The 21,594-nt window shown below is 51.9% G+C and overlaps 10 protein-coding genes across 10 annotated transcripts; 7 read left to right on the forward strand and 3 right to left on the reverse strand.

The window, feature by feature from the left end:
• Window positions 1-396: 396 nt before the first annotated feature.
• COCMIDRAFT_38072 (uncharacterized protein) lies at window positions 397-1,905 on the forward strand (the record flags this gene model as incomplete). The annotated part of the gene is made up of 2 exons (XM_007691249.1): window positions 397-514; window positions 578-1,905. The coding sequence occupies 2 exons, from the start codon at window positions 397-399 to the stop codon at window positions 1,903-1,905; spliced, it is 1,446 nt and encodes a 481-aa protein (XP_007689439.1).
• A 768-nt stretch (window positions 1,906-2,673) lies between these two features.
• Window positions 2,674-3,709, forward strand: COCMIDRAFT_99304 (uncharacterized protein; the record flags this gene model as incomplete). The annotated part of the gene is made up of 2 exons (XM_007691260.1): window positions 2,674-2,907; window positions 2,960-3,709. 2 exons carry the CDS (start codon window positions 2,674-2,676, stop codon window positions 3,707-3,709), a joined length of 984 nt encoding a protein of 327 aa, XP_007689450.1.
• A 351-nt stretch (window positions 3,710-4,060) lies between these two features.
• COCMIDRAFT_99319 (uncharacterized protein) lies at window positions 4,061-5,402 on the forward strand (the record flags this gene model as incomplete). Its single annotated transcript, XM_007691261.1, has 2 exons — window positions 4,061-5,184; window positions 5,312-5,402. 2 exons carry the CDS (start codon window positions 4,061-4,063, stop codon window positions 5,400-5,402), a joined length of 1,215 nt encoding a protein of 404 aa, XP_007689451.1.
• A 141-nt stretch (window positions 5,403-5,543) lies between these two features.
• COCMIDRAFT_38075 (uncharacterized protein) lies at window positions 5,544-6,286 on the reverse strand (the record flags this gene model as incomplete). The annotated part of the gene is made up of 2 exons (XM_007691250.1): window positions 5,544-5,998; window positions 6,256-6,286. The coding sequence occupies 2 exons, from the start codon at window positions 6,284-6,286 to the stop codon at window positions 5,544-5,546; spliced, it is 486 nt and encodes a 161-aa protein (XP_007689440.1).
• Window positions 6,287-7,713: 1,427 nt separating this feature from the next.
• Window positions 7,714-11,756, forward strand: COCMIDRAFT_38076 (uncharacterized protein; the record flags this gene model as incomplete). Its single annotated transcript, XM_007691251.1, has 4 exons — window positions 7,714-8,076; window positions 8,869-8,956; window positions 9,809-10,693; window positions 10,756-11,756. 4 exons carry the CDS (start codon window positions 7,714-7,716, stop codon window positions 11,754-11,756), a joined length of 2,337 nt encoding a protein of 778 aa, XP_007689441.1.
• Window positions 11,757-12,599: 843 nt separating this feature from the next.
• On the forward strand, window positions 12,600-13,389 carry COCMIDRAFT_27567 (uncharacterized protein; the record flags this gene model as incomplete). The annotated part of the gene is made up of 3 exons (XM_007691244.1): window positions 12,600-12,605; window positions 12,749-13,093; window positions 13,210-13,389. The coding sequence occupies 3 exons, from the start codon at window positions 12,600-12,602 to the stop codon at window positions 13,387-13,389; spliced, it is 531 nt and encodes a 176-aa protein (XP_007689434.1).
• A 487-nt stretch (window positions 13,390-13,876) lies between these two features.
• Window positions 13,877-15,774, reverse strand: COCMIDRAFT_99270 (uncharacterized protein; the record flags this gene model as incomplete). The annotated part of the gene is made up of 5 exons (XM_007691262.1): window positions 13,877-14,563; window positions 14,613-14,936; window positions 14,987-15,066; window positions 15,114-15,473; window positions 15,528-15,774. 5 exons carry the CDS (start codon window positions 15,772-15,774, stop codon window positions 13,877-13,879), a joined length of 1,698 nt encoding a protein of 565 aa, XP_007689452.1.
• A 303-nt stretch (window positions 15,775-16,077) lies between these two features.
• Window positions 16,078-17,775, forward strand: COCMIDRAFT_99293 (uncharacterized protein; the record flags this gene model as incomplete). Its single annotated transcript, XM_007691263.1, has 1 exon — window positions 16,078-17,775. One exon carries the CDS (start codon window positions 16,078-16,080, stop codon window positions 17,773-17,775), a length of 1,698 nt encoding a protein of 565 aa, XP_007689453.1.
• A 909-nt stretch (window positions 17,776-18,684) lies between these two features.
• Window positions 18,685-20,783, forward strand: COCMIDRAFT_6594 (uncharacterized protein; the record flags this gene model as incomplete). The annotated part of the gene is made up of 3 exons (XM_007691238.1): window positions 18,685-18,795; window positions 18,877-19,623; window positions 19,677-20,783. The coding sequence occupies 3 exons, from the start codon at window positions 18,685-18,687 to the stop codon at window positions 20,781-20,783; spliced, it is 1,965 nt and encodes a 654-aa protein (XP_007689428.1).
• Window positions 20,784-21,082: 299 nt separating this feature from the next.
• Window positions 21,083-21,503, reverse strand: COCMIDRAFT_99285 (uncharacterized protein; the record flags this gene model as incomplete). Its single annotated transcript, XM_007691264.1, has 2 exons — window positions 21,083-21,342; window positions 21,398-21,503. 2 exons carry the CDS (start codon window positions 21,501-21,503, stop codon window positions 21,083-21,085), a joined length of 366 nt encoding a protein of 121 aa, XP_007689454.1.
• Between the last annotated feature and the right edge of the window lie 91 nt (window positions 21,504-21,594).

Here is a 21,594-nt window from a genome sequence, read left to right on the forward strand (position 1 = left end):
ACTACCCACGCGCACCGGGTGGTTTGGACTGTGCATGTATAATAGATGCACATTTCAAGAGATTGGAATCGACTGGAGGCCTTACAAATGTCGCCATGGAAGAGGGACATGGCAAAGCGGAGACGGTTGCGGGCTGGAACTTACTAGTCGTGTGGAGTTGGGTGCCTGACTAGCGGCGGGAGGCCGGCAGGCGGAGCCTCCAATCCAATCCAGCCCGGCCGGACTGGCCATGTGCAACACGGCGCGCCATCCATACCACTCAGCAAACGATGCTTCTTTCGTGACCCTACGCGTCTGGAGAGTGTGACTTCCCTGGTGTGTATACACACATACTCTATCTTGCTTTTTCGTCGTTGCAACTAGCAGACTTGTCGCTCGACGACGACGACCGCGGGAATGGCGTCTCCCGTGGTAGAGAGCCGCATCGAGCCTCACAAGAAGGCGCACTTCACCCTCCACCTCAGCGACCGTATACGGAACACCGATGATGCGGTCGAGTACAGCAGTGTAAAATGTTGGTCCTCCACCTGACATGCGCATGTACATCCTGGCGCTTGCTGACTTACACCCTACGAAGACAATCACAAGCCTACACAGACATCCGACAATCGTTCTACGACACTTTCGGCGCCTTCATCGACGAACACCTGCAGTCTGCGCATCGACGACACGAGCGAATCCGGCGACCAGGATGTCTTCACCTTCACGGGGCAAAAGTCACAGCCAAAGAAGTCATACGTCCTCATCTTGGATCCCGCCAGCCAGCAAGCAACCCTAGAACCGCTCTCGAGTAGCTACACCTTCAACCTTGCCACAAGGAACGGCAAAGACATATCGTCACAGCACGCCAAGATATATCCCAAGAAACTAAAGAACGATGCGCAGGACAAGGACCAGGACGACGACCTGTTTGGCGAGGCGGCTGCGGACGATGAGGGAGGTGACCCTGACCCCGACAACCCCTATGACTTCAGGCATTTCTTGAGCAAGGAAAAGGCGAAGCGAGGCGACGAGTCCGACTACCGCTATGCATCATCGCCAGAGCACCGAGCCGGTACAGGCAGTGCTGCTCATACACCGCAATTTGGGGCTCGCGCACCACCCGCCGCTGCCCCAGTGCGGAAACCCGCTGCAGCTACTGCGCCCAAGAAGCGCAAGACTACGACGACAAATCCTATGGTGAAGCCCAAAAAGGCTCAACCACCACCGGCTGTCCGTCTTCAACGCACGGCAACAGAACCTGCTGCCAAGCCAAAGGGCAAATCTACCGCACCACCCGCCTCCAAGATCAAATCTGCCGAGGTGATACACTCGTCCGATGAATCCGACGGCGAAATCGCATCCTCGCCCGCGCCTCCATCCCCGGCGCCTGCACAAAACCAGCGACATCAGCACGACGAAGATGAGGCCGAGGACGACTCAGACGACGACGGCGGTCTTGAAATTGAAGTACCCGACGCGCGCCCACCACGACGCAAGAACGGTGCATTGGGAGCTCGCAGTCTGGGCCACAACCTTGGCGCTGGCTATATGCGTTCTCCATCCAACGGCCCCATATCGCTTGCCAGCGCAGCCAACAGCGATGTAGAGGGCTCTCCCAACCCGCACGCACGCAACCGGAACACACAGGATGAAATTGACTTTGGTGACTTGGGCGGCGGTGATGCTGAAGGTGACGATGACGATGAGGAAGAAGAGGAGGATGCAGAGGAGTATGAGTATAATGACAGAGACGTTGAGCCCATGGACATTGGACCTCCTGTACAGCCAGATACGACCAGTCACGACCACAAACATGGTGCAATTGCAGACATCCCCGCCGACGATGACGAAGACGATCTAGAAGAGTTGATGAGGAGAGGATTGGAAGGTGGAGATAGTAGTGAAGAAAGTGAAGAGGAGTAAAACTATGGTCCGTGTTCCAAATCACATTACCGTCCATCCATGTCAATGCCACCGCCCGACCAGACACGATGTGTGACTAAGAAGTTGCAACCATCCAAGCTACAAGAGATGATGGGACTGCCCCGCCATGGTGCATCCGGCAGATATTCCGTTTCATCCATCTTCTCCATATCTGAGCGAAGAATGTCCGGATGGAAGGCCGTGCGCGCGCACAAATGGCAGCATGGGCAATCACCCTTATTTCCTTGGCTATTGAAATGATGACTGGTCCTGCCGTGTTGCAGGCAGATAGACTGCATAAGCATGCACTCACTGAGAACACATGGACTCAGACCTCGTATAACTGAATGAACCACTCGAGTCTAAAAATAGCAAGCCCACGCGTTCGGTCATCGAAAAGCATATTTGCAAGTACGATTACAGCAACAAGTCATTCACGTGTTTAGCGTTTCTGTTACCTTTGCCAACCACGAATGAAACTTGTGGTATCTTGGCAATTGCGTAGCAATCTCAGGCACAATGCCGTCCGCCATGGATTTTGCCTGTTCATGTCCAAGAGTCCGGGGATGAATGATCGCCAGGAATCTAGAATGGTCAATCCCCACGTTGACGGTCCCTGCGCTAGCGTGCCGTTGACCGAGGCATGCGCACGCGTCATCTCTCCGCCGTCTTGGGCAGTCTCTCTCCCCTTTAACAATATTTCCTCTATTCTTACTTGACCCTCAGTCTCTCGTTACTTTTCTTTGTCCACACTCGTTTCATGTAATCATGCGCTCCTTTGCTCTTTTTGGTCTTGCGGCTGTGGTTGCCGCGTCGTCGTCTCTCGAACACAAGGTTGAAGAGATCCATGTTCCGGGTGTCACGGAAGTGGCCCCAGTAATCACCGTGATCGACGCGAACAAGACCTACGCCGTCAAGTATGGATGTGCTGGATGTCCGTTCGGCGTGTTGAAGACTCCCCATGCAGCAGAATGGATTCATCCGCCTCCTCAAAACTCCTTGGTAAGGGCATCTTGTCGCGGCGCAGGGGCGAGGCGCGCTGACAGTACTACAGATGTTGACGATTGCCATTGATAAATCGGGATCTGCTCTGCTCCTCAATGATGAGCGCATCTTTCCTCTCGATCCGTTGCCTCCGCGGATTAGTGCCGTGCAGGTGCCAATGGATCTCGCCGAAGACGAAGCAGATGAGCAAGCCGAGGAGGTCATGTCTAAGAGAATCAGGTTTCCACTGCAGTACGAACACACTGTGTTCCGAGCTGAAGGAAATGGAGAGGTGTGGCTTCAGTTCAATGTGACTGGACTCGCTTGGGGGGAGGAAGCTGCACCATTCAAATTGGGCCATACAGTCTTACAGGTGCTACTGCGTGAGCAACACGGTCGTCCAGAGACTCCAGACCAAAGAGGGTGCGACCATGCCCTTTCCATTGCCAGTTTACAAGTAGTTGAAGAAAAAGACCGCCTTCAGCCGCCCAGGATGAAGTGCGGCAGACTGGCCATGATACGAACTGCCTTCGACCCGAACGAGTGGGACGGCTATGGCAAATTTGGCACATGGGCAAGGACGTGGAATGTGGCTATTGGCAAACTAGGCGCGCTTTGGTCTGGCTCGTCACAAAGCAATTTGTTGCTCCCTTTGTCACTTCTGCTTGCCGCTAGCATTCTTGTGGCACGTTGCATTTGGCGGCTCAGGCAGCAGATACAGAATGGCGGGGATTCAGCCGCCGAGTCTTGGTTGTTGGGCTGCCATGCGCCGCCGGCATATGCAGACATCCCAGTGATCAAGATTGAGCAGTATGATTAGAGTCGGAGAGTTGGGGAGCATTGGATCGTAATCTAATCAAGTGGTTCGGAACTGTTGCCGCTATCTCCGCAATGCGTCCCGACATGTGCGCATGCCCTCTTGGCTGCCTGTATGGCTTCAACACTGCAGTTACACTCATGGTTGCACACCTGCCGTCATTTTTTATCCTACATGTCCCGCTTACACCGCTGCTCCGGTTTGTGCATCGCGGGCGCACCCGGGTGGGTGCGTACGGGTTACAGCCAATGATGCTGCCTAGCTCACCCATTCATCTGTGCAGCCTACATCTACACATCTAGCCCTTGACTCCTCTCCTTCAGCTCTACTGCCTTTTTTCCAAGCCCCAAAACTATGTCTGTCACTGTCGACCAGTACAACGAGGAATGGCCCAAGCAGTTCGAGAAAATAAAGGCAGAGTTGGAGAATCACCTGCGAGACGTCGACTACCTCTCAATCGAGCACGTGGGTAGCACATCAGTGCCAGGATTAGTTGCCAAACCCATTATCGATATTGACGTGATTGTCTCTCGCGATAACTTGCAGTCTGCTATTGATGCTCTGACGACAAACGGCAAGTTGGACCACCTAGGAGAACTCGGAGTTGTCGACCGCCATGCCTTCAAAGACCCCAACCAGCCAATCCCCCACAACATCTACGTATGCGTAGACGGCGCAGTCCAAACCCGCAACCACCTCAACCTGCGAGATACTCTCCGCACAAACAGCGAGCTACGAGACGAGTACGCCCGCGTCAAACTCGAACTCGCCGCTACCTCGACCAACATTGTCGACTACGTCTACGCCAAAAGCACGGTAATCCAAAAAATCCTCTCGGCCTCCCAAGGCTTCACAAAAGACGAACTCGCCTCCATCGCCCGCCAAAACCTAAAGGGCGAACGCTTCGGCGCAATCAAGACGGACCGCCTCCTCCTCCGCGAATTCGTAACCCAAGACATAGCCGGCTACTACGCGCTCGAATCCAGCGAGGCAAACGCCCGCTACCAATCCTGGGCCCCGCGAACCCCCCAACAAGCCCGTGAGTTGGTGCTTCAGAACATTCGAAACCACAACGACGTACCCCGCACCATCTACGAACTCGCCGTCGAAACCCTCGACACGGGCACCTTTACCGGGCGCGTCGGCGCCAAGACCTCGCAGGCGAATTCAGACAAGTTGCCCGGTGAATCCAGCATTAAACCCGTTACCCACGCGGATCTGTGGTTTTCTTTCTTACCGGAGTACCAAGGGAAAGGGTATGCGACCGAGGCGATGACGGCGTTTATAGGGGCGATTAAGGAGAGGATTCAGGATGTGGGCAAGGTGGAGATGGAGATTGAATGTGATCCGCGGAATGAGGCGAGTTGGAAGTTGGCGGAGCGGTTGGGGTTTGAGAGGCATAGTCTGACCAAGGAGAAGGAGATGGTGAAGGGGGAGTGGGTGGATAGTTTGGTTATGAGGAAGGTTGTTGGGGATGCGTGAGTTTTTCTTTTTCTTTTTCTTTTCTCTCTTTCTTCTGTTTTCCCCTAATTCTGTTTGTGAGGTTGAGTACGTGATTGATGGATGCATAGATGAAGAGGGAGAAAATGCTAACTTCAAACACAGGCCCATAGGACGCAAACACGTTCGACGCAGCAGCAAAGTCAGTTCATCGATGCGCTTGGATCCCACAGAGCTATACGAGACGTGTCATTGAACGTTGGTCTTTCCCATATAAAACTACGAGCTCCCCCTCCCCCCGCCCTCTTCCTCAAAAACCATATATTCAAAAATGTTCTCAAGTTCCTAAACCCTACCATCGTGACCCCAGCTCCAAAAATTCCCTCCAACCTTCCATTTAAATAGGCGTGGCAGTACTAATATCAATCAACGTAATGGGCGCAATATCATTCGGCGTCGGTGCCGCCCCTACCGCCCCTCCATCCCCTCCATCCCCAGCAGACTCCAAAGCCGTAGCCGTAGCAGTAGGCAAAGTAATCAGCGTAATAGGTTCCAACCCCCCACCCGTCGCCGTCGCCGTCACCGTCACTTCCCCTGCTGCACTCGACAGTGTAATCAATGTAATCGGCTCCAACCCCCCCGTACCCGTACTCGTAGCCGTGACAGTAGCATTCGGAAATGGCACCGAAATATTTCCCGTCGGCGCGTAGATGGGGATGGTAACGGTAACGGTTTTCGTGATTGTAGTTGTAGGGGCGCAGTCTGGAGGGCTGTGGAGGTGGGGAGAGGGAGGGTGCCGAGGTGCGACGAGGGCGAGGGTGAGGGGGAGGGTTGGGAGGAGGAAGATGTGCGCTGTGAGAAGCATAGTTGGTTTGTAAAAAAAAAGATCTTTTTGAGACTTGGAGAGATAGTGGTTGTAGAGGTGGTGGTGCTAAGGTGGGTTGGAAGAGTTAGCGTTATATAGGGAGTTATCGAGAGTGACGCGTGTGCATGTCTTGTGGTGGTGAGGAGAAGGATGAGGGTTGTGTGGTATGTGGCTGCTGGAGGCGGAAGTTGTCTCCAATTACAATCTGTATTGCAACGCCTTGCTCTCTCTGGGGGGGACTTGCAATCTCCGTTATTCTGATTTTGTGGAGGCATTACTGGTGTAGTCTGGTGCAATGGGCGGTTTCACTGAAGAGGCTGACGGAAGTGGCTGTTCGGGCTGGCGGTAGTTTACGTGTACGCCGCTGGATGTCCGTTTATCAATTGTTCCTACTGGGTGTTTAATTTTTAAGCCATTGTCCTAGTTGCTCGAGGCACTGCTGTCGAAGGTATGTTAGCTTGCCCTGACATGATAATTCTACTTCAACATCATCTGGATATTCTTTTTGTTTCTTTTGGGTCTACTTGTCTAGTCGTGAGAGCAAAACGCGCTGTTACTCTCGTTCATGTTGTGGTATCGTGGTCTCACGGTATCGGATTTTGCGTTGTGACATGGTGTGTGGCGTCCGCGATGTCCGGACCGACACTCTATCCAAGCATTTGCTTGCAGCGAAGTCCGAAGTCCAAGGTAGAACAATCAGCGCAGACATATCTTCCATACGTCTGTTCAATTGTCTTGAAATTGAGATGGGGTATCTTTAGTGAAGTCCCTGGACATGCTACTTTTCCATACGTTTTTCAAAGTCCCATCTCACCGCCATTGACCAACAGGAATGCAACCCGCTCGGTCCGCCAACTCGGAGCTTTCCATCTATCTGCACGAATGGTTGCATTCTAATTGTCACACAACATGTGCATGCTGTTACCGAGTATTGGCATGACTAGGGGTTTATCAAATGGAAGAACAACGGGCCGATTCGTATTAACATGGACAGTTCTTGGCTACGAGGGTGGGTGCTGTGCGGAGGATTTGGGACAAAGCGTGCCAAGTATATCTGCACATGATTGCAAAGTCAGCCACAGGCTTCTGCAGCGTAGGATGTATGTCGTACTGCCAATTCAGCTCACGTATAATATCCGCCGTGTAGTAGTGGCCGGATATAGCAACTGCTCGGCCCGTTGCAGTGAGCTTTCAGGCGTCCACTCTTAGCATTTCAGCGCCGAAGGCTCAGCCGAATTGATGGGAATCCGGTAAGCCCAGGCTGAAGGAATTGCGTTTAATTGTGGCTTGGGAAACGCGTATGTTTGTGGACACTGCCATTGTGGCTGAAACGTTGGTAAGGGTGTATTTCTCGATGAGGGCAGCAGATGTGGAAATTGTCTTTCCGATGCTGGTATGCTTGATTCAATATGCTTGCAATGTGTCGGGGTGGATATCATGCAATGTGGTCTCTGCATTGCTGGCTGCATGCAATGGGCAGCCATGCCTAGTATTTGCAAACTTTTAGCACGTAGAAAATGGGACCGGAAGCGCTAAGACCGGGTAGGACTAGGGAACTCGCTAACGGCAGATCCCTGCAAGTCAAATGCCGATCATCGAACTTTGACAGTTCCGCGGCGCAAAGTCGCACATTGACCCGAGAATCTCTCGTAGCAATCCAAATAATTCTGCCCAGCATTCCCACTCCATCTGGCATACTTACATGATGGCAGAACCCAGCCCGGCCACGAATGATGTACCGGATACACGGGCAGAGGCATCAAACACGACGACAGCAGAGTCGAGCGAGACACAGACAGAGTCGACGGCATCAGCAAGTCATCAAGTGGCAGCAGCAGCGTGTGGTCAATGCGGCAAATCGGCAGACTCACTCAAACAATGCATAAAATGCCACAGCGTAGCCTACTGCAACAAGGACTGTCAAAAGGCACATTTCAAGGCACACAAAAAAGCATGTCCCATCTTGGCGCAAGAGTACGTAAAACGGCATGAGCCCAAGATGGCAAGTCGATCGAGCGGGGCAGCAAAGGGAGGGGCGCGGGAGAGAGGGCTGCAGAAGTGGCAGGTAAGTGTGGTGTGAGCAGCAAACACGAGGGGCAGGCGCTGATGTTTTGTCAAGTTCGATACCTAGGTGTTATGGGTGACGATGTGTTTGTGGAATTGGGGACAAGTGAAAAAGACTGGGAGATGGAGCGAACGACAATCAACAGGAAGGAAGCCGGTTGTTTGGGGGATTCTAAAAAAAAAATGAAAAAAATAAAAAATGTAGCAGTGATTGAAACGTACGTGTCGTGGAGCAACAATGTAGAGTAAGGATGTGCACGCCGTTTGTCACATGGTATGACGGGACGATTGAGCCAAACGCTTTTTTTCCATTGCCGAGTGGTGTGTACTTAGGTCCAGGGTAGTAATGGGCTAGTGGCTAAGGCAAGGCCCTGGCGGCTGACGCGCAGCAGACTGATCGGCCGCACATTCGGCAGCAAAGAGGAGCGGTTTCAAGTATGGACAGGGGGCGAACCTTAATGGAGCGGGCAGAGGACAGCATGGAGTTGTATGCTCGGAGTCCGGGCTGAGACGGAGGGCGAGGAGAGGGAGAAGAAGAAGCGGAGTGAAGAGGAGAGGGCGAGGGGGAGAGAGAGCGGCATAGGGTCGCTTAATTGGCGCCAGGCAGCAGCAGAAGCGATGTCGTGGAAGAAATCTAGACTCGTATAGACTTACGTATTTCCCAAAGGGAGGGCTTACAGTGCATTTGGCGTCTGGCATCTGGCGACTGGCATGGGAGAGCAAGCAGTCGTGTGCAAAGTCCAGCATGGCAGCCGAGATTCAAGCCGCCAGTCGAAGCAGCAAGGCAGAGCAGGCCCGAAAGGGATGCGGCGCTCTTGTCCAGACTATTAGTGGGCTGCAGCTGCATGCGTGCGATGCATCAGATAGAGGCGCTAGCTGGTGTAGGGCCATACCTAGGGCCTTGCTGTGCACACGACTTGGACGGAGCGGGATATACTTGCGTACTTATGTAAGGAAATACACTTGTATCTAAGTGCCATGTACATGTACTTTGGTAGTCGACATGTACTTACATGCCTGTACCTGTGCCTGTACCTGTACCTGGGTATGGGGTATGGGTGTAAGTACGTAGTGTACTAGTAGCGGTGGTAGTATAAGTATGTACAGGGGAGCAATGTATCAGAGGCAGTACCGGTCCAACTGTTCCACAGCCCTGCTGACCTGTCTCTGAGGGTTTGGGGGCGGGCAGACGAGTCTGTTGGTCAGGCCATTTCTGATCCATCTGAATGCTCTCGAGGCCGGGGGTCTAGAACTCACGGTGCTGAGACCCTGGCGTTTGCACGCGCACTAGCATCAACTGCAGCGCCAGCACCGGGTGTTGAATCCATGGGCCCACGGTCAGCCACTACACGCCCGTTCTCTCGCTCCCTCCATGTACCCATCCCATTGCCATCCCTCCCTCTCCATTCATCCTGCTGCTGCTGCTTCTTCCCCGCTGTCGTGCTGTGCTGTGCGGTCCCGCTGTCCTTGTCGCACTCTGGGCCAGGCCTTGGCAGTCGCTCCCTCGCACAGCCCTGCGTCTTCACCCTCCCCCCCCCAATACCCATACCCATACCCACTCCCTCCGTCCCGTCGTCTTCGCCGTCTGTGTCGTCTTCCTCCCCACGGCCGTTGATTACCGCCCCGCAGCAAAAGCTAGTCAAGCGGTTTGGTTCCTGGCCGCCAGATCCTCCAGCCACGTCTCCGTGCGCCTGTCCGTCCGTCACTCTGTCTCTCCCGCCCGCCCAGGACAGGCAGCGTGACTGCACGGCGCCTTGGTCGTCTGCAAACATCACAATCGACGTTTGCCATGACCGATCCCAATCCCCGGTCCCAAGTCTTCGACCAGCTCCATGCTGACACTACCACCCTTCTCCCCTCCCAACTCCCTTACCAACCCCACGAACCCCTTCCCAACTCCATCCCACCGACACCGGATGAAGCAGCACAAGCGGGTCCCTGCTCCGACACCGTGGTTCCCGACACCTTTTCTTCATTTCTCGACGCTTCCCTGCCGCAGCCCTTCCCGCTGCCTTCCGCCTTACCCCAGCCTCTCACCACGCCCATCACCGAAGATCGTCCACATGTCGATCTAACCCTCAACTTACCTCAAAGTAGTCTTTCGCTTCCTCCACCAACAATAATCAAAGCAAAGCATAATTTACGCCTGCCCTCGTTCCATGTCCTGGGTATTGCCGCGCCCCACCCAGACCATATTCTGACCCAACCTGATCTGCCCTTCTCTCCACTAGGCGCGGGACCGCTATCAAAGCCAGAAGACCCTCTCCATGCACTCAGCCCGCTGGCTCACAGTTGCAACAACCACGCCACGGCCGCCCTCCTCCACACCCCCGTTACCAGTCCGAAGGCTGCAACAGCACGCGTGGGCCCTTCTCTCTCCACCCACACACCCCCTTCGGACTCGGAGCCAGGAACCATCAACTGGGGTTCCTTTATGAACCCTCGTATTGCCACACTAGGCTCGCCTCCCCACTCGGATCCAGGCGTCTCGCCCAGTGCAAACATTACCGCTCGTGAACTAGCTCCTCCCCAAGCACAAATCATCGTACCAACTCACGCACCACTCTCCGAAGTACAGGGAATGGCTACATGGATCGAAATGGCCAAAAGCACAATCAGTAAGTCATCGCCCCCATCCCATCTCTCTTTTTCTTTTTTTTGCTGTACTAAACACTTCAAGTACACGAATCTGGATGTCTGGGCCTAGACTCTGTCAGAATTCTTTCTCATGCCCTTCCTTGTCCTTCTACAGCGGGTCATGTGTTTGGCGACGTTATTGCTTCGATTCACGACGCTTCTTCGACACACACTTCATGGATCAATGTATTCCATGCTCTCCCTGGACGCTATACCCTCCTCGACTTGCCCAAGTCGCCCCCTTCAACACCAGGCCCCGCAGTCGGAGGTGACTCATACTTTACCAGCAAGGTCTTTGACAGTGCAGTCGCCATACCGGACTACCAGCTCGACTCGAAACTTTTGCCGCCATCCCCTAGACCTGTAGTTCCCCCGGGAAGTATCAACATATCAATTGTCGAAAGATACATTCCGCCCACGAATACAAACGAATTCGCCGAAATGTTTACATTCCACGGCCGGTCCTTGTTATACGACCGCTTGATCGAACTCTCCAGTGACAATGGCATTTTGCTCTTCATCTACCCAACAAAGACAGGCGCAAAGACGTTTATGAGGCAGTACCTCGGGCCCATCCTCGATCCGCTATTGCGTTCTGTGACGGTAGTACACGAGCTTCACTCGGAGCTCGGAAGAGATATAGGTCAAATGAGCTCGGTCAACTACCTTGATGTTTATGAGCATCTAGAAGTCCAAGTGCGAAGATTTTGTCACGCAATGAGTGAACGGCACCTCAGGGCTGACAAAAAGGCGGCGTACCAAGTTATACATGCTACAAAAGAAGATGTTCTACTAGAAAGATCAGCATGGGCAGACGATTGGTGGATTAAGCAAGAAAAGCCTCGTGTGCGAGACGTCGTCATGAAGTACTTCAACAAATCCAAGAAGCTTCCCATGGGCGAAATGAGCGCGGCCTCGCTTATCCAGCATGTCCTCGATGGCGTGTCAAAACGAGAGTATCAAGACGGAGCGCCTACCAAGGGTGTCGAGGTGGGCGTCTTCATAATCAAGAAAACCAAAGCTACAACAACAGCAGACCAATAACATCATGGCATAAGCCTACAGAAAGTCCAAAGGGGGCCAACTCGAAACACGACGATTGGGGCATTTTGCACCCACGAATCTCCAAATTTCCTTGTTTGACGACCTTGCGAGTACCCCATTCTCCGCATAGCATTGCGCGGCGTTAGCAGCATTTGAGACCTGTCTGGAACAGTACAAAAAGGAAGATATAATCGTAATACCCAGTGATGATTTAGACTATCAAGATATAGTAACGATTTCGGACGCCAGTTTCTAGTCAAGTTTCATAGACGTAGCAGTTCTGAAAATCGCCGTAATGTGAACATGAGCCTTGCAATATTCGTCCTTTTCCTTGGGGCAATAACAAGCCCTTGAAAGCGCCAAGCCCTTAGCGCGAAAATCTGCCTTGTACTAACCTTTTTCTTCTCTACCACGGTCCACCCGCAACGCCATGTAGAACCTCTGAACATTGCTCACTACAAAAGCACTGCAACGTGCGAAGCTAATTTCGACTGCGCATGTGGCTCCGAAATCGTGTACAGCTTCATCTTCGCCAAGTGGGTACGTATCACCTCTTATCAGACCATGTGTGCTTTTACTGGCTGCGGCTACTTTGCATGCATGCCACGATGCAGAGAGTTAATCAAAATGATAAAGACGTGCAGTCAATTTGCGGAACTTTCCATGCACGATCGGAATTTCTTCGTTATTGCTGTTCAAAAAAAAAGTGAACGGTGTGAGGGATTATATGCAACAAGACTGACTCACGTAGGATTATACAGTCAGTGGACTTGAAGATCCCGTGACTTTGCGTTTGTCTGAGCAGCAACTCTGAATAGAAAAAATTACCATCCAATCATAGCCATGCATGTAAGTACGACAAACAGATACAGATAGGATGGGGAAAAAAGAGAAGGAAACAAGTGAATCTACTACAAACCTCGAAAAGTTCCACCAAACCATAGAAACTCACTCTCCTCTTCTTCGACACATTCTCACACGACCTTACTTAGATCAAAACCCCCCAATCCGCCCTCCTAACCAACCACGAAGTCCTCCTGCACCTCCTCGCCGAAGAAGCAGAATACACAGGAACCGACTCCACAAACCGCAAGCGCAAAAAGCCCTCCGGTCTAACCCACATGCTGCGTGATGGCCTCGCCTACCTGCAAACACCGGACTACACCACCACCGCTCTCGCAGATGCGCATCCCAATCGACCCATGACCCTGTACAAGGGACCCAACAGCCTGTTTCGCGCTTTAGCTCCGAAATATAGGCTGAACAAGGCGGAGTACCTGCAGATTTATAATTTGAGACCCACGACGCAGGTCATGCTTGAGTTGGTTGTTGAAGAGGTATGTTTCCCCCCTTCCCCCCCCCCCTCTTTTTTTATTTTTCCTTTTCTTCCTTCCTATCACGTGAATGTACTCTTTTTGAGGGGAGGTGAATGAGGCTGATGGAAACGAAAAAGGCGGGCACCCGCTTTACAGAAGATGAACTACACGACATGCTCGCCATCATCCAGCAAGTTTTTGACGAGGAGGAAGCGCAGATTCCAGAGGGAGTCGAGCATGTGGACATGCCCAAGATAGCGAATAAGTTGCTTGGTGCTGCGAATAAGAAGAAGAGAAAGGTTAAGAGGAAGGTGTGAAAAGTGTAGTCTCAGGGTAGATGGGACGGTAGGGGTGGAGAAAGGGAAGAGAGGTTCACAGTATTCTTATAGCATAGACCGATAAACAAAAACACCAAACAGCATATCAAAATCGAGACCGTAAAACTTTTTTGAACATGTAATTGTATGCTACCAGCTGGCGGGTATCCGTCATCCCACCGCATCCCCATTCATGCAACGTGAAGAAAGGACCTTTTTGTTCAAGGTAAAAACTACACAAGAATATGCCCAGACAGCCCCGAACACTGAAAAAAAAAACAGAAGTTTTACGCCACTCGCCCCAAAGAAAAATGGTGAACAAGCTCAAACCCAAATAAATCAACGCCATATTGTTCCCCCTGGTTTTCTGTCATGTGTGGTGGTGTCAGAAGGGGGAGAAGCAAGAGAAATGGCGATTGAAAAAAGATGCAATAGCCATCACTTCTTTTCTCCCTCCCCCTCTCACCTCCATAATCCATGGGCGTGTCTAGTCCTTGCTCTTCTTCTTTTTCTTCTTCTCCCCACTGTCCTCACCACCCTCCGCTTTCCGCTTCTTGCTGTCCTTGCCTGCCTTCTTTGCCTCCTTAGCTGCCTTCTTGGCTAACTTGGCCTCACGCTTGGCGGCCCGCTGTGCTTTCCGTGCCTTTTTAGCTTCCTTTGCTGCCTTCTTCGCCGCCTTGTCCTTTCCAGCTGGCTTTTCTTCTGGCTCAGAGTCTGAATCTGAAGCGGCGCCGGCGTCGGCCATGCTCTCGTCACCGTCGCTGTCGACCTCTTGCACCAGCTTCTTGGGTGTGCCGTTGACCTTGGCCGACTTAGGCGCATCAGCAGCGGGCTCGTCGCCAGTAAGACCATCAGCGTCGGGGTTGTACTTCCGCGCCTCCTTGACTTCCCACTTCTTCTGTCCACCGAGTGCAGTCTGGTTGGCGTTGGCCAAGCTCTTCAATGGCTTGCCCTCGAGCGCGCGCAGTCTCCTCTCGATAGTCAGGCGTGCGTCGCGACCAACTTGGGACTTCTCTTCTTCGGTAGGCTCCTTGGAGGTGTCCTCTGATGAGACACCCCAGGTGCTAAGGGCATCGACACGCAGACCCAAAGCGGATTTGGCAGCGAGCATACGGGCAATCTTTCCCTTGTTCTTTCCGGTAGCTTGACCGATAAGAGATGCATGGTAGATGAGCTAATTGAGTCAGTACAAGTCTGGTTGATCAAGAGCACTGAGTACTTACACCATATTTGGGTGTATCGTGCTTCGTCTTGAGAGCACGGAAGAGGGCCTTCTCGGCACCGAGGATTTGGATGGTGGAACCAGGCGACTTGGCGAGGTTCATGAGAGATCCGGCGTGAGCGATCAAGCGCGCACCAACAAGCTCACCAACAAGAGCAGTCAGGTTAGGAGCAAGCGCCTGCATGCGGTTTGATAGGTAGTTTCCGAGATTTTGACGGTGCTCGGTCAGGTCGACAACCTGCTCAGCGAGAGCGGAGGTGGTTTCCAAATCCTCTTCTGTGATTTCAGTACCCATGGAGATTTCTGCAGCCGCCTTGACAGCCGCCTGAATTTTGTTAGTAGTGTTCGTAAAATGGCGAGGTGTCAAAAACTGACCTCAATTTCTTCGGGCAGAATGTCGGAAAGGTCGCTCTGGCGAGCGTTTGTGCGGAAGCCCATCTTCAAAACGACACGCGCTACAAAAATTAGCAAAGTATCGAGGCCAGGCGGATTAAAGACTTACAGTAGGCCAGGTTGTCGTTCAAGATCTTGGCAAGCTCTGGGAAGTGCCAGCCGTACCATTCCTTGACTCGCATGGCGTAGGTGTTGAGCTGCTTGTCCAAGACATCAAGAGAAGCAATGCTCTGGATGATCATGGTGTCGACCTTGTCGGGGGAGAATCGCAGCTTGTGTCGCGATAGGGAGTGGGCAAGACCCAGGCGAGTGGCGGCTTCCTCAGAGGGAAGTAGGTCGGGAAGGAGTGAAGTCAGGTTTTCACGGATGGCACGGAATACATCCTGTGTAGACGAGTCCGAGACGGTCTTGAGGGAAAGGCCTGGGAGTTGAGCAATCGCATTGGAGAGCTTGGGGTCGGCAACAGCCACTTGAAGCAATGTCAGCTACACAATTCGCACAAAAGGCTCGCGGAGTAGCATACAAGTAGCCTTGGTCTCATCCTTCAATTCGTCAAGCAGCGATGACAGCATGGGCGTGACCTTGCCATCGTGAAGAGCGGCAGCCTGCTCAAGCGCATCGACGGCGCTGCCAAACTTGGCAAACTTCTTGAGCTTCAGCTGCTCGGCGATGCTCGAGGAATCTTTTGTGTCTCCGCCCAAGAGCTTCTTGTCCTTGGACTTGAGAAGGACATAACCCGCCGAGGTTTCCGAGAGAATAAAAAGACCCATTGTGCGTGTACTCGGGCGTAGGGAAGGGTCCAGTGGGATTCGCGATTCGCGGAGCGCAACTGCCCTGGAAGGTTGATTTGGACGGAGTGTGGGAAGTCGCGATGGGGTTTGTCGCAAGCTCTGGACGTGCAGAATCCATCCCAGCTCGAACTTTTTCCTGAGCTCGGGCCACTAGCAAAACGCTAGTCCCAGAGAGAACTAGCCCGTTTTTGCCTGGATAGAGCAACGTCCCGACTGCCAACAGCACATGCAAGCAAGTGTTCTGCTTGGCCCATTGCACTGCGCTCACCCCCCGCCTCCGCCATGTCGTCTGGCGGCGAACGCAAAGTCTCGAGCTCCCTCAATCGCAGCACACGGGGAAATACACCTCGTCTTGCTGACCTGGGAGAATCCCCGCGAACCCCGCTCCTCCGCTCCATCTCGTCTACCTTTGGCTCACCCGGTGGCTCGTTCCGCTTCGACGACGAGTTTATCGTCATCGAAGTCGGCTCACGCTTTGTACGTGGGGGCTTCCCTGGAGAAAGTGCCCCGCGATGCACCCTCCCTTTCGGGCCCGAAGACCAGCGGAGGGTGGGTGACTACAGGCAGTGGGACCCGGAATACACACAGAAGAGACCAAAGCGGAACAAGGGCGAGGAGTGGGGAGAGCGGCATGAGCTATACCGCCTCGACTTGACCAAGGTGGATCTTGGCTTGGTCGAAGACAAGTTCGAGAGGGCTATGCGCGAGGTATACACAAAGTACTTCTTGCTGGATACAAAGCCGCGCCGCGTCTTGCTAGCCCTGCCGCCTCGTATGCCGCATGCACTCATCTCTACCATCATGGATGTGCTATTCACGAGCTTCCAAGCCCCGAGCATCAGTCTCATGTCTAACCCCGTACTTTCGGCTGTAGCAGCAGGACTACGTTCAGCCCTGATTGTGGATATAGGCTGGGCCGAAACACTCGTCACGGCAGTATACGAGTATCGCGAAGTGTCTGAAAGGCGCAGTGTGCGGGCAGGCAAGATGCTTAGCGAAGAGATGGCCAAGCTGCTGAATGCTGAACTAGACAATGCTGAGCCTGGTGCTCCCAAAGCCGATGTATCCTTCCAAGAAGTCGAAGAAGTTCTCACCCGTGTTGGGTGGTGCAAGCCCATTGCTAGATCGAATCGGAGAACCGTCTACTTTCCCGCACGAGAAGCACCCGTACTCGAAGAATTCGAAGACGCTATCGAGTCACCACCACCCACCGTCACAATCCCCTTTCCTAAACATACGCCTCCGACAGAACTTACTATACCTTTTGCATTGCTTGCTAAGCCCGCAGACGCGGCTCTCTTTGCACCAGAACTGTCAATCAGCGAATTCGACGATGAAGACCTCCCGCTACACCACCTCATATACCGTACCCTTGTACAACTTCCAGTCGATGTCCGCCGGTTGTGCATGTCACGCATAATCATCACGGGCGGCGTGTCAAACCTTCCCGGCATCAAGACCCGTATACTGAAGGAGCTGGATGCATTGGCCCAGGCAAGAGGCTGGGATCCGGTGAAGAGTTATGGAAAAGCAAGTGCACGCCGAGAAGAAAAATTACGTAACTATCGGGAGAGTTTGGAGATGCGTAAACAAGAAGGCGGAGATACAGTGGCGACTTCTCTTGATCCACTTGAACCTTTGCAAACAGTGCCAGCAGCATTCCAACCGCATGAGCAAGACGCTATAGACATGAAGTTGGCTCAGATGACTCTTCGCTATGGCCCGCCACCTGCAAGTCTGGTGGGTGGTATTCTCAGAGGCGTCGAGACATTGGGCCCATGGGTAGGTGCAAGTCTAATTGCTCAGCAACGTATCAAGGGAATTGTCGAGGTGGAGCGCGAAAGGTATCTTAAAGATGGCTTGCAAGGTGCATCTCGTGAAAAGGAAGTTTCAGTTATTGCACAGAGACAGAGCATGGGCCCTGGACTGGCTAATAAAGGGGGAGAGAGGGCTAGCTGGACACTTGGTGTATGGGCATAGGTTTTCAGTTGTGTGTTTGAATGGCGCAGTACTTTGTTCTCTGCCTATGGCATGAATTGCGTTGATACCCCTTCTAGTTATGTCATTGCATCGTCATAATCGTTCTTAGTCATCATGCCTAACGACAACGCGACTTCAGACTCTGAATATGGATATATGAGACAGCAGTAGAAATACAGCTAAGTTTCACTCAGGTTCAATTATGCTGCACTCGGGCTGTGACTGTGGCTGTGGTTGCCACTGTGGCGTAGCCTCTGTTTTGGCATTGTACTTTCGCAGGTGCAGCATAAGTACCTTCCAACTTTGTTCACCCCATCCACAAACCTCGACAACTTTCGATCACCATGGAAAGCCTCTAACTCGTTCACCGAGATTTGACAGTAACTCGCTGTACACGTATCATGCCCTCATCCATAAGAGCTTGGGCTGTAACTGTGTAATTGTATTGTATGCGGGAATACAATTCAGCAACTATGCATCCAGACATACTTATATCCGCAGGAAAGTTCACTGGTATGACGGATTGTCTGCTTGCCTACTTGCCTACTTACTCACTTGCCTACTTGTAGGCCAGCTTGCTTGCCGCCTCACCGCGCCCGCATCATGCCAAATAATAGCATCTTACGTGCCAACCAAGTGCGCAAGTTTGCCTGTCACAACTCTCACCCAATCACACTTCACAGTTTTCAGGCAATAAGGCAGCTGGGTAGGTCCGCAAGTCCGCAAGTCCGCAACTCTGCATGTTGACAAGCCCGCATTCATGCAAGCCAACCTCACACTAGGGGATTTATGGACCAATGAGGAGCAACTTCGCACGACTTAAAGAGCCGTGCTATTCCTCCCTGGAGAAGTCCCTCGGTCTCAAAGAGTCCTCCATTTTGTATTGAGCAATCCCATAATTCCATCGCCATGGCTCCCCCAATGCAGCAAAGTCCTTCTTCTTCTTTTGAGTCCGATCCATCTGAACAAGGCAGAGGAGGTCAGTCATCGCAGCCTGTTGTACAGATTGATCTTTCCAATGTATGTGGCTTCTCTCATTCTATGTGTTTTCATGGCCGGGCACTAATACAGCCTTGATTCCGTTCTGACCTATCATTATAGCGCCTTGCCCAGGCACTTTCTTATTTACGTGCGGGGTTCAAGGTTGAAGTGTGGGTCCTGAACGTGATTTGGCCTGGTGTATGTGGAGAACTGTTATGGTATGAGTGGTACCATCGCGGCATTCTCAGTTCGGCTGAGATTATAGCCCTTTGCACCATGAGCCTTGATCAGAATTCCAATGACCGCAGGTTCGACTGTCCCGTATTTGTCGCGGAAACTCGACATGGCTGGCCACGCACTTGTAACAACGTGAAGAGTATGAACATGTCGGAGTTGCGACGCCATTTGACAGCCCGGCCAGGTCGTGGTTATACACCTCAGCTGGCATTTTTGGGGCTCTGTCGTACTTGCAACGACGATTTTATCGACAAGGAAGTGTTCGAGTCTCAACATGGCTACAAAGGAGAGTTTTGCAACAACCGGAAACCCGGGCGCAGGCGAGCTAATGCGCAAGTGCAATGGCAATTACTGTATCACAAAGTTGAAGAAGCCATGACTTCTCAACATCTTCAAGCACACACACCTCCCTTCTCAAACAATTCTGAAAATGTTGTAGGAAGTGCTATCCGAGAAGAAAATGACAATTTTTCCGCACTTCCATTCACGTCTCACAACAATGGAATCGATTCTCCTGCCTCTGGCCCTATCCTACGTAACCAAAGCAAGGCTATACCTTATCTCACACCTTATCAACTGATTGTAGATTCAGATTCCGGGGATGAGGGACCAAGTGTAGAGCCACAGCACGTAAGTGTTAACAGAATTTACTCGATTTCATGTCTGATTGATGTTGTTAGTAGACTTCCTCGTCTGTTGCCAATGGGATGAACAAAGAACTCTTACTTGATACAAGGCCAGAGATTGGACATAGTCGCAGTGGGGTTCAGAAAGACGTTATGTGGCTAGGACACGTTCAAAACTCTCAATCTGACGAGTTTGTGGGATCTATGCACTACCGTCATTGCCAGACTTGGGATAACCAAAAGGATGTCGATGAAATTGGAGGAAATTCCCAAGCTATCCGGATGAGCCCAGGCATTCGGCATAACACCCTCGGCAACAGCTCTGAAGCAACTTCTCCTCTCATTTCGGACACTGTTCTGTCACGACTACAGGGCTCTACAAGAGAATATGAACCTTCGTACCACAAGCAGGCCATCGGATCTGAGCGGCTTCAAGAGATTGAATTAGAAGATGCTAGGACTCAGAGGTATTTGTCCATCTCCGATTTTTCGACCGCGAATCATGATACCGCTTTTTCCACATCCACCCAAAGACATAACTCCGTATCTACCCGAGGATCAATGTATCGCTCCTCATTGATCTCCAACGACACAATACCTTTCGACTACCTCAGCTACATTGAACGAGTAGAGTCTTTCGATCCAATAGACTATAGTTTAAGCCAAAACTCTTCGATAAGCCAAAACTCTTCGATAAGCCAAAACTCTTCGATAGAACGAAGCTCTTGGATAAGCCGAGACTCTGGATATTTTTCACAGGCTAGAAGTGTCGCTCCATCAACTCCTCCTCCGAATTCATCCTCCACCACTTTCTTCTTTCCTCCAAGCAAAGAAAGTGAGTCCAATTCAGAATCAGTTTGGTGTGCAGAATGCGAGACTGCTTTTGCCGGTAGATACAGAAAAGGAAATCTTAGGAGGCATACGAAGAGCGTGCATCAGACGATGCGTAAAACGCTCACCTGCGGTGCTTGCCAAAAGACCTTTACTCGGTCAGATGCTTTACGAAAACACATGCGCATGAAGCATCCAGAAAGTCCATTCCCCTCGTCCAAACAAACAAGCACCACACAATCTTCGAGTTACGAGCATAGTGTTTCCATATATTCCGAAACATCACTAGACCCTCCCCCTGGTGACTTTAGAGGACTAACAGTCTCGTTTTGATAGTCACTCTCTGGCAGCAAATCAGCCATTTGTTTTCACCATTTTCAGTTACCCGCACCATGTATTTTACTTTCTCTGTATCAAAAGATCACTTTTCTTTGCACCTGTACAATATTTTTTCCCTTAGCTTCGACATTGCATTTCTTTTTCCAACATCACGACAAAAGATAGAAATAGACATAACACCAAATTCAATCTCAAGCCACACAAACAGGCCATCACAAGCATTCACTTTACTCAGCTATGGTTTAATCACATACCTCTAAACTTTACAATCATCACCCTTCAACAACCCCCCATCAATTCCTAATATTATCCCTCACCGAATCATCCCCGCCATGCGTCCGCGCAAACGTCTCATCCCTCCTTTCGGGCGCACCTACACCCCCTTGCGCAAAATCCCTCGCCTTCGTTACTTCGCCTCCCCTACGCACATCCCCACCTTCCTCGGGTGGGATGTCGCGGTTATTACCCGCACCGCTAGCCGCAGACCCGTATGTAGCGGTTGCGCCCGGGAATTTAGTTTCGACGGTGGCGGAGTCGATGCCGGATTCGATTGCTGGGATGCGTGTTAAGGGGTTGTGTGGATTGGGAAAGGATGGGAAGAGACGTACTCGAATCACCATATACATGACCGTGCTTAGCAGCGTGACTGTTTACATCTTGTTCTGCTTTGTGGGCGATTTCGTTGAGAGAGGTGTTTTTGTAGGCTTCGGACATGGTTGCTCTTCTCTTCTCTTCTCTTGTTTTCTTTTCTATCTTCTCAATTGGTTTATCGTAAAAGAGGTCGAGTTGGTTTAGGTATCAAAAT

This window comes from Bipolaris oryzae, assembly GCF_000523455.1.
Source record: "Bipolaris oryzae ATCC 44560 unplaced genomic scaffold scaffold_95, whole genome shotgun sequence".
In the NCBI taxonomy this organism is placed as follows: Eukaryota; Fungi; Ascomycota; class Dothideomycetes; order Pleosporales; family Pleosporaceae; genus Bipolaris; species Bipolaris oryzae.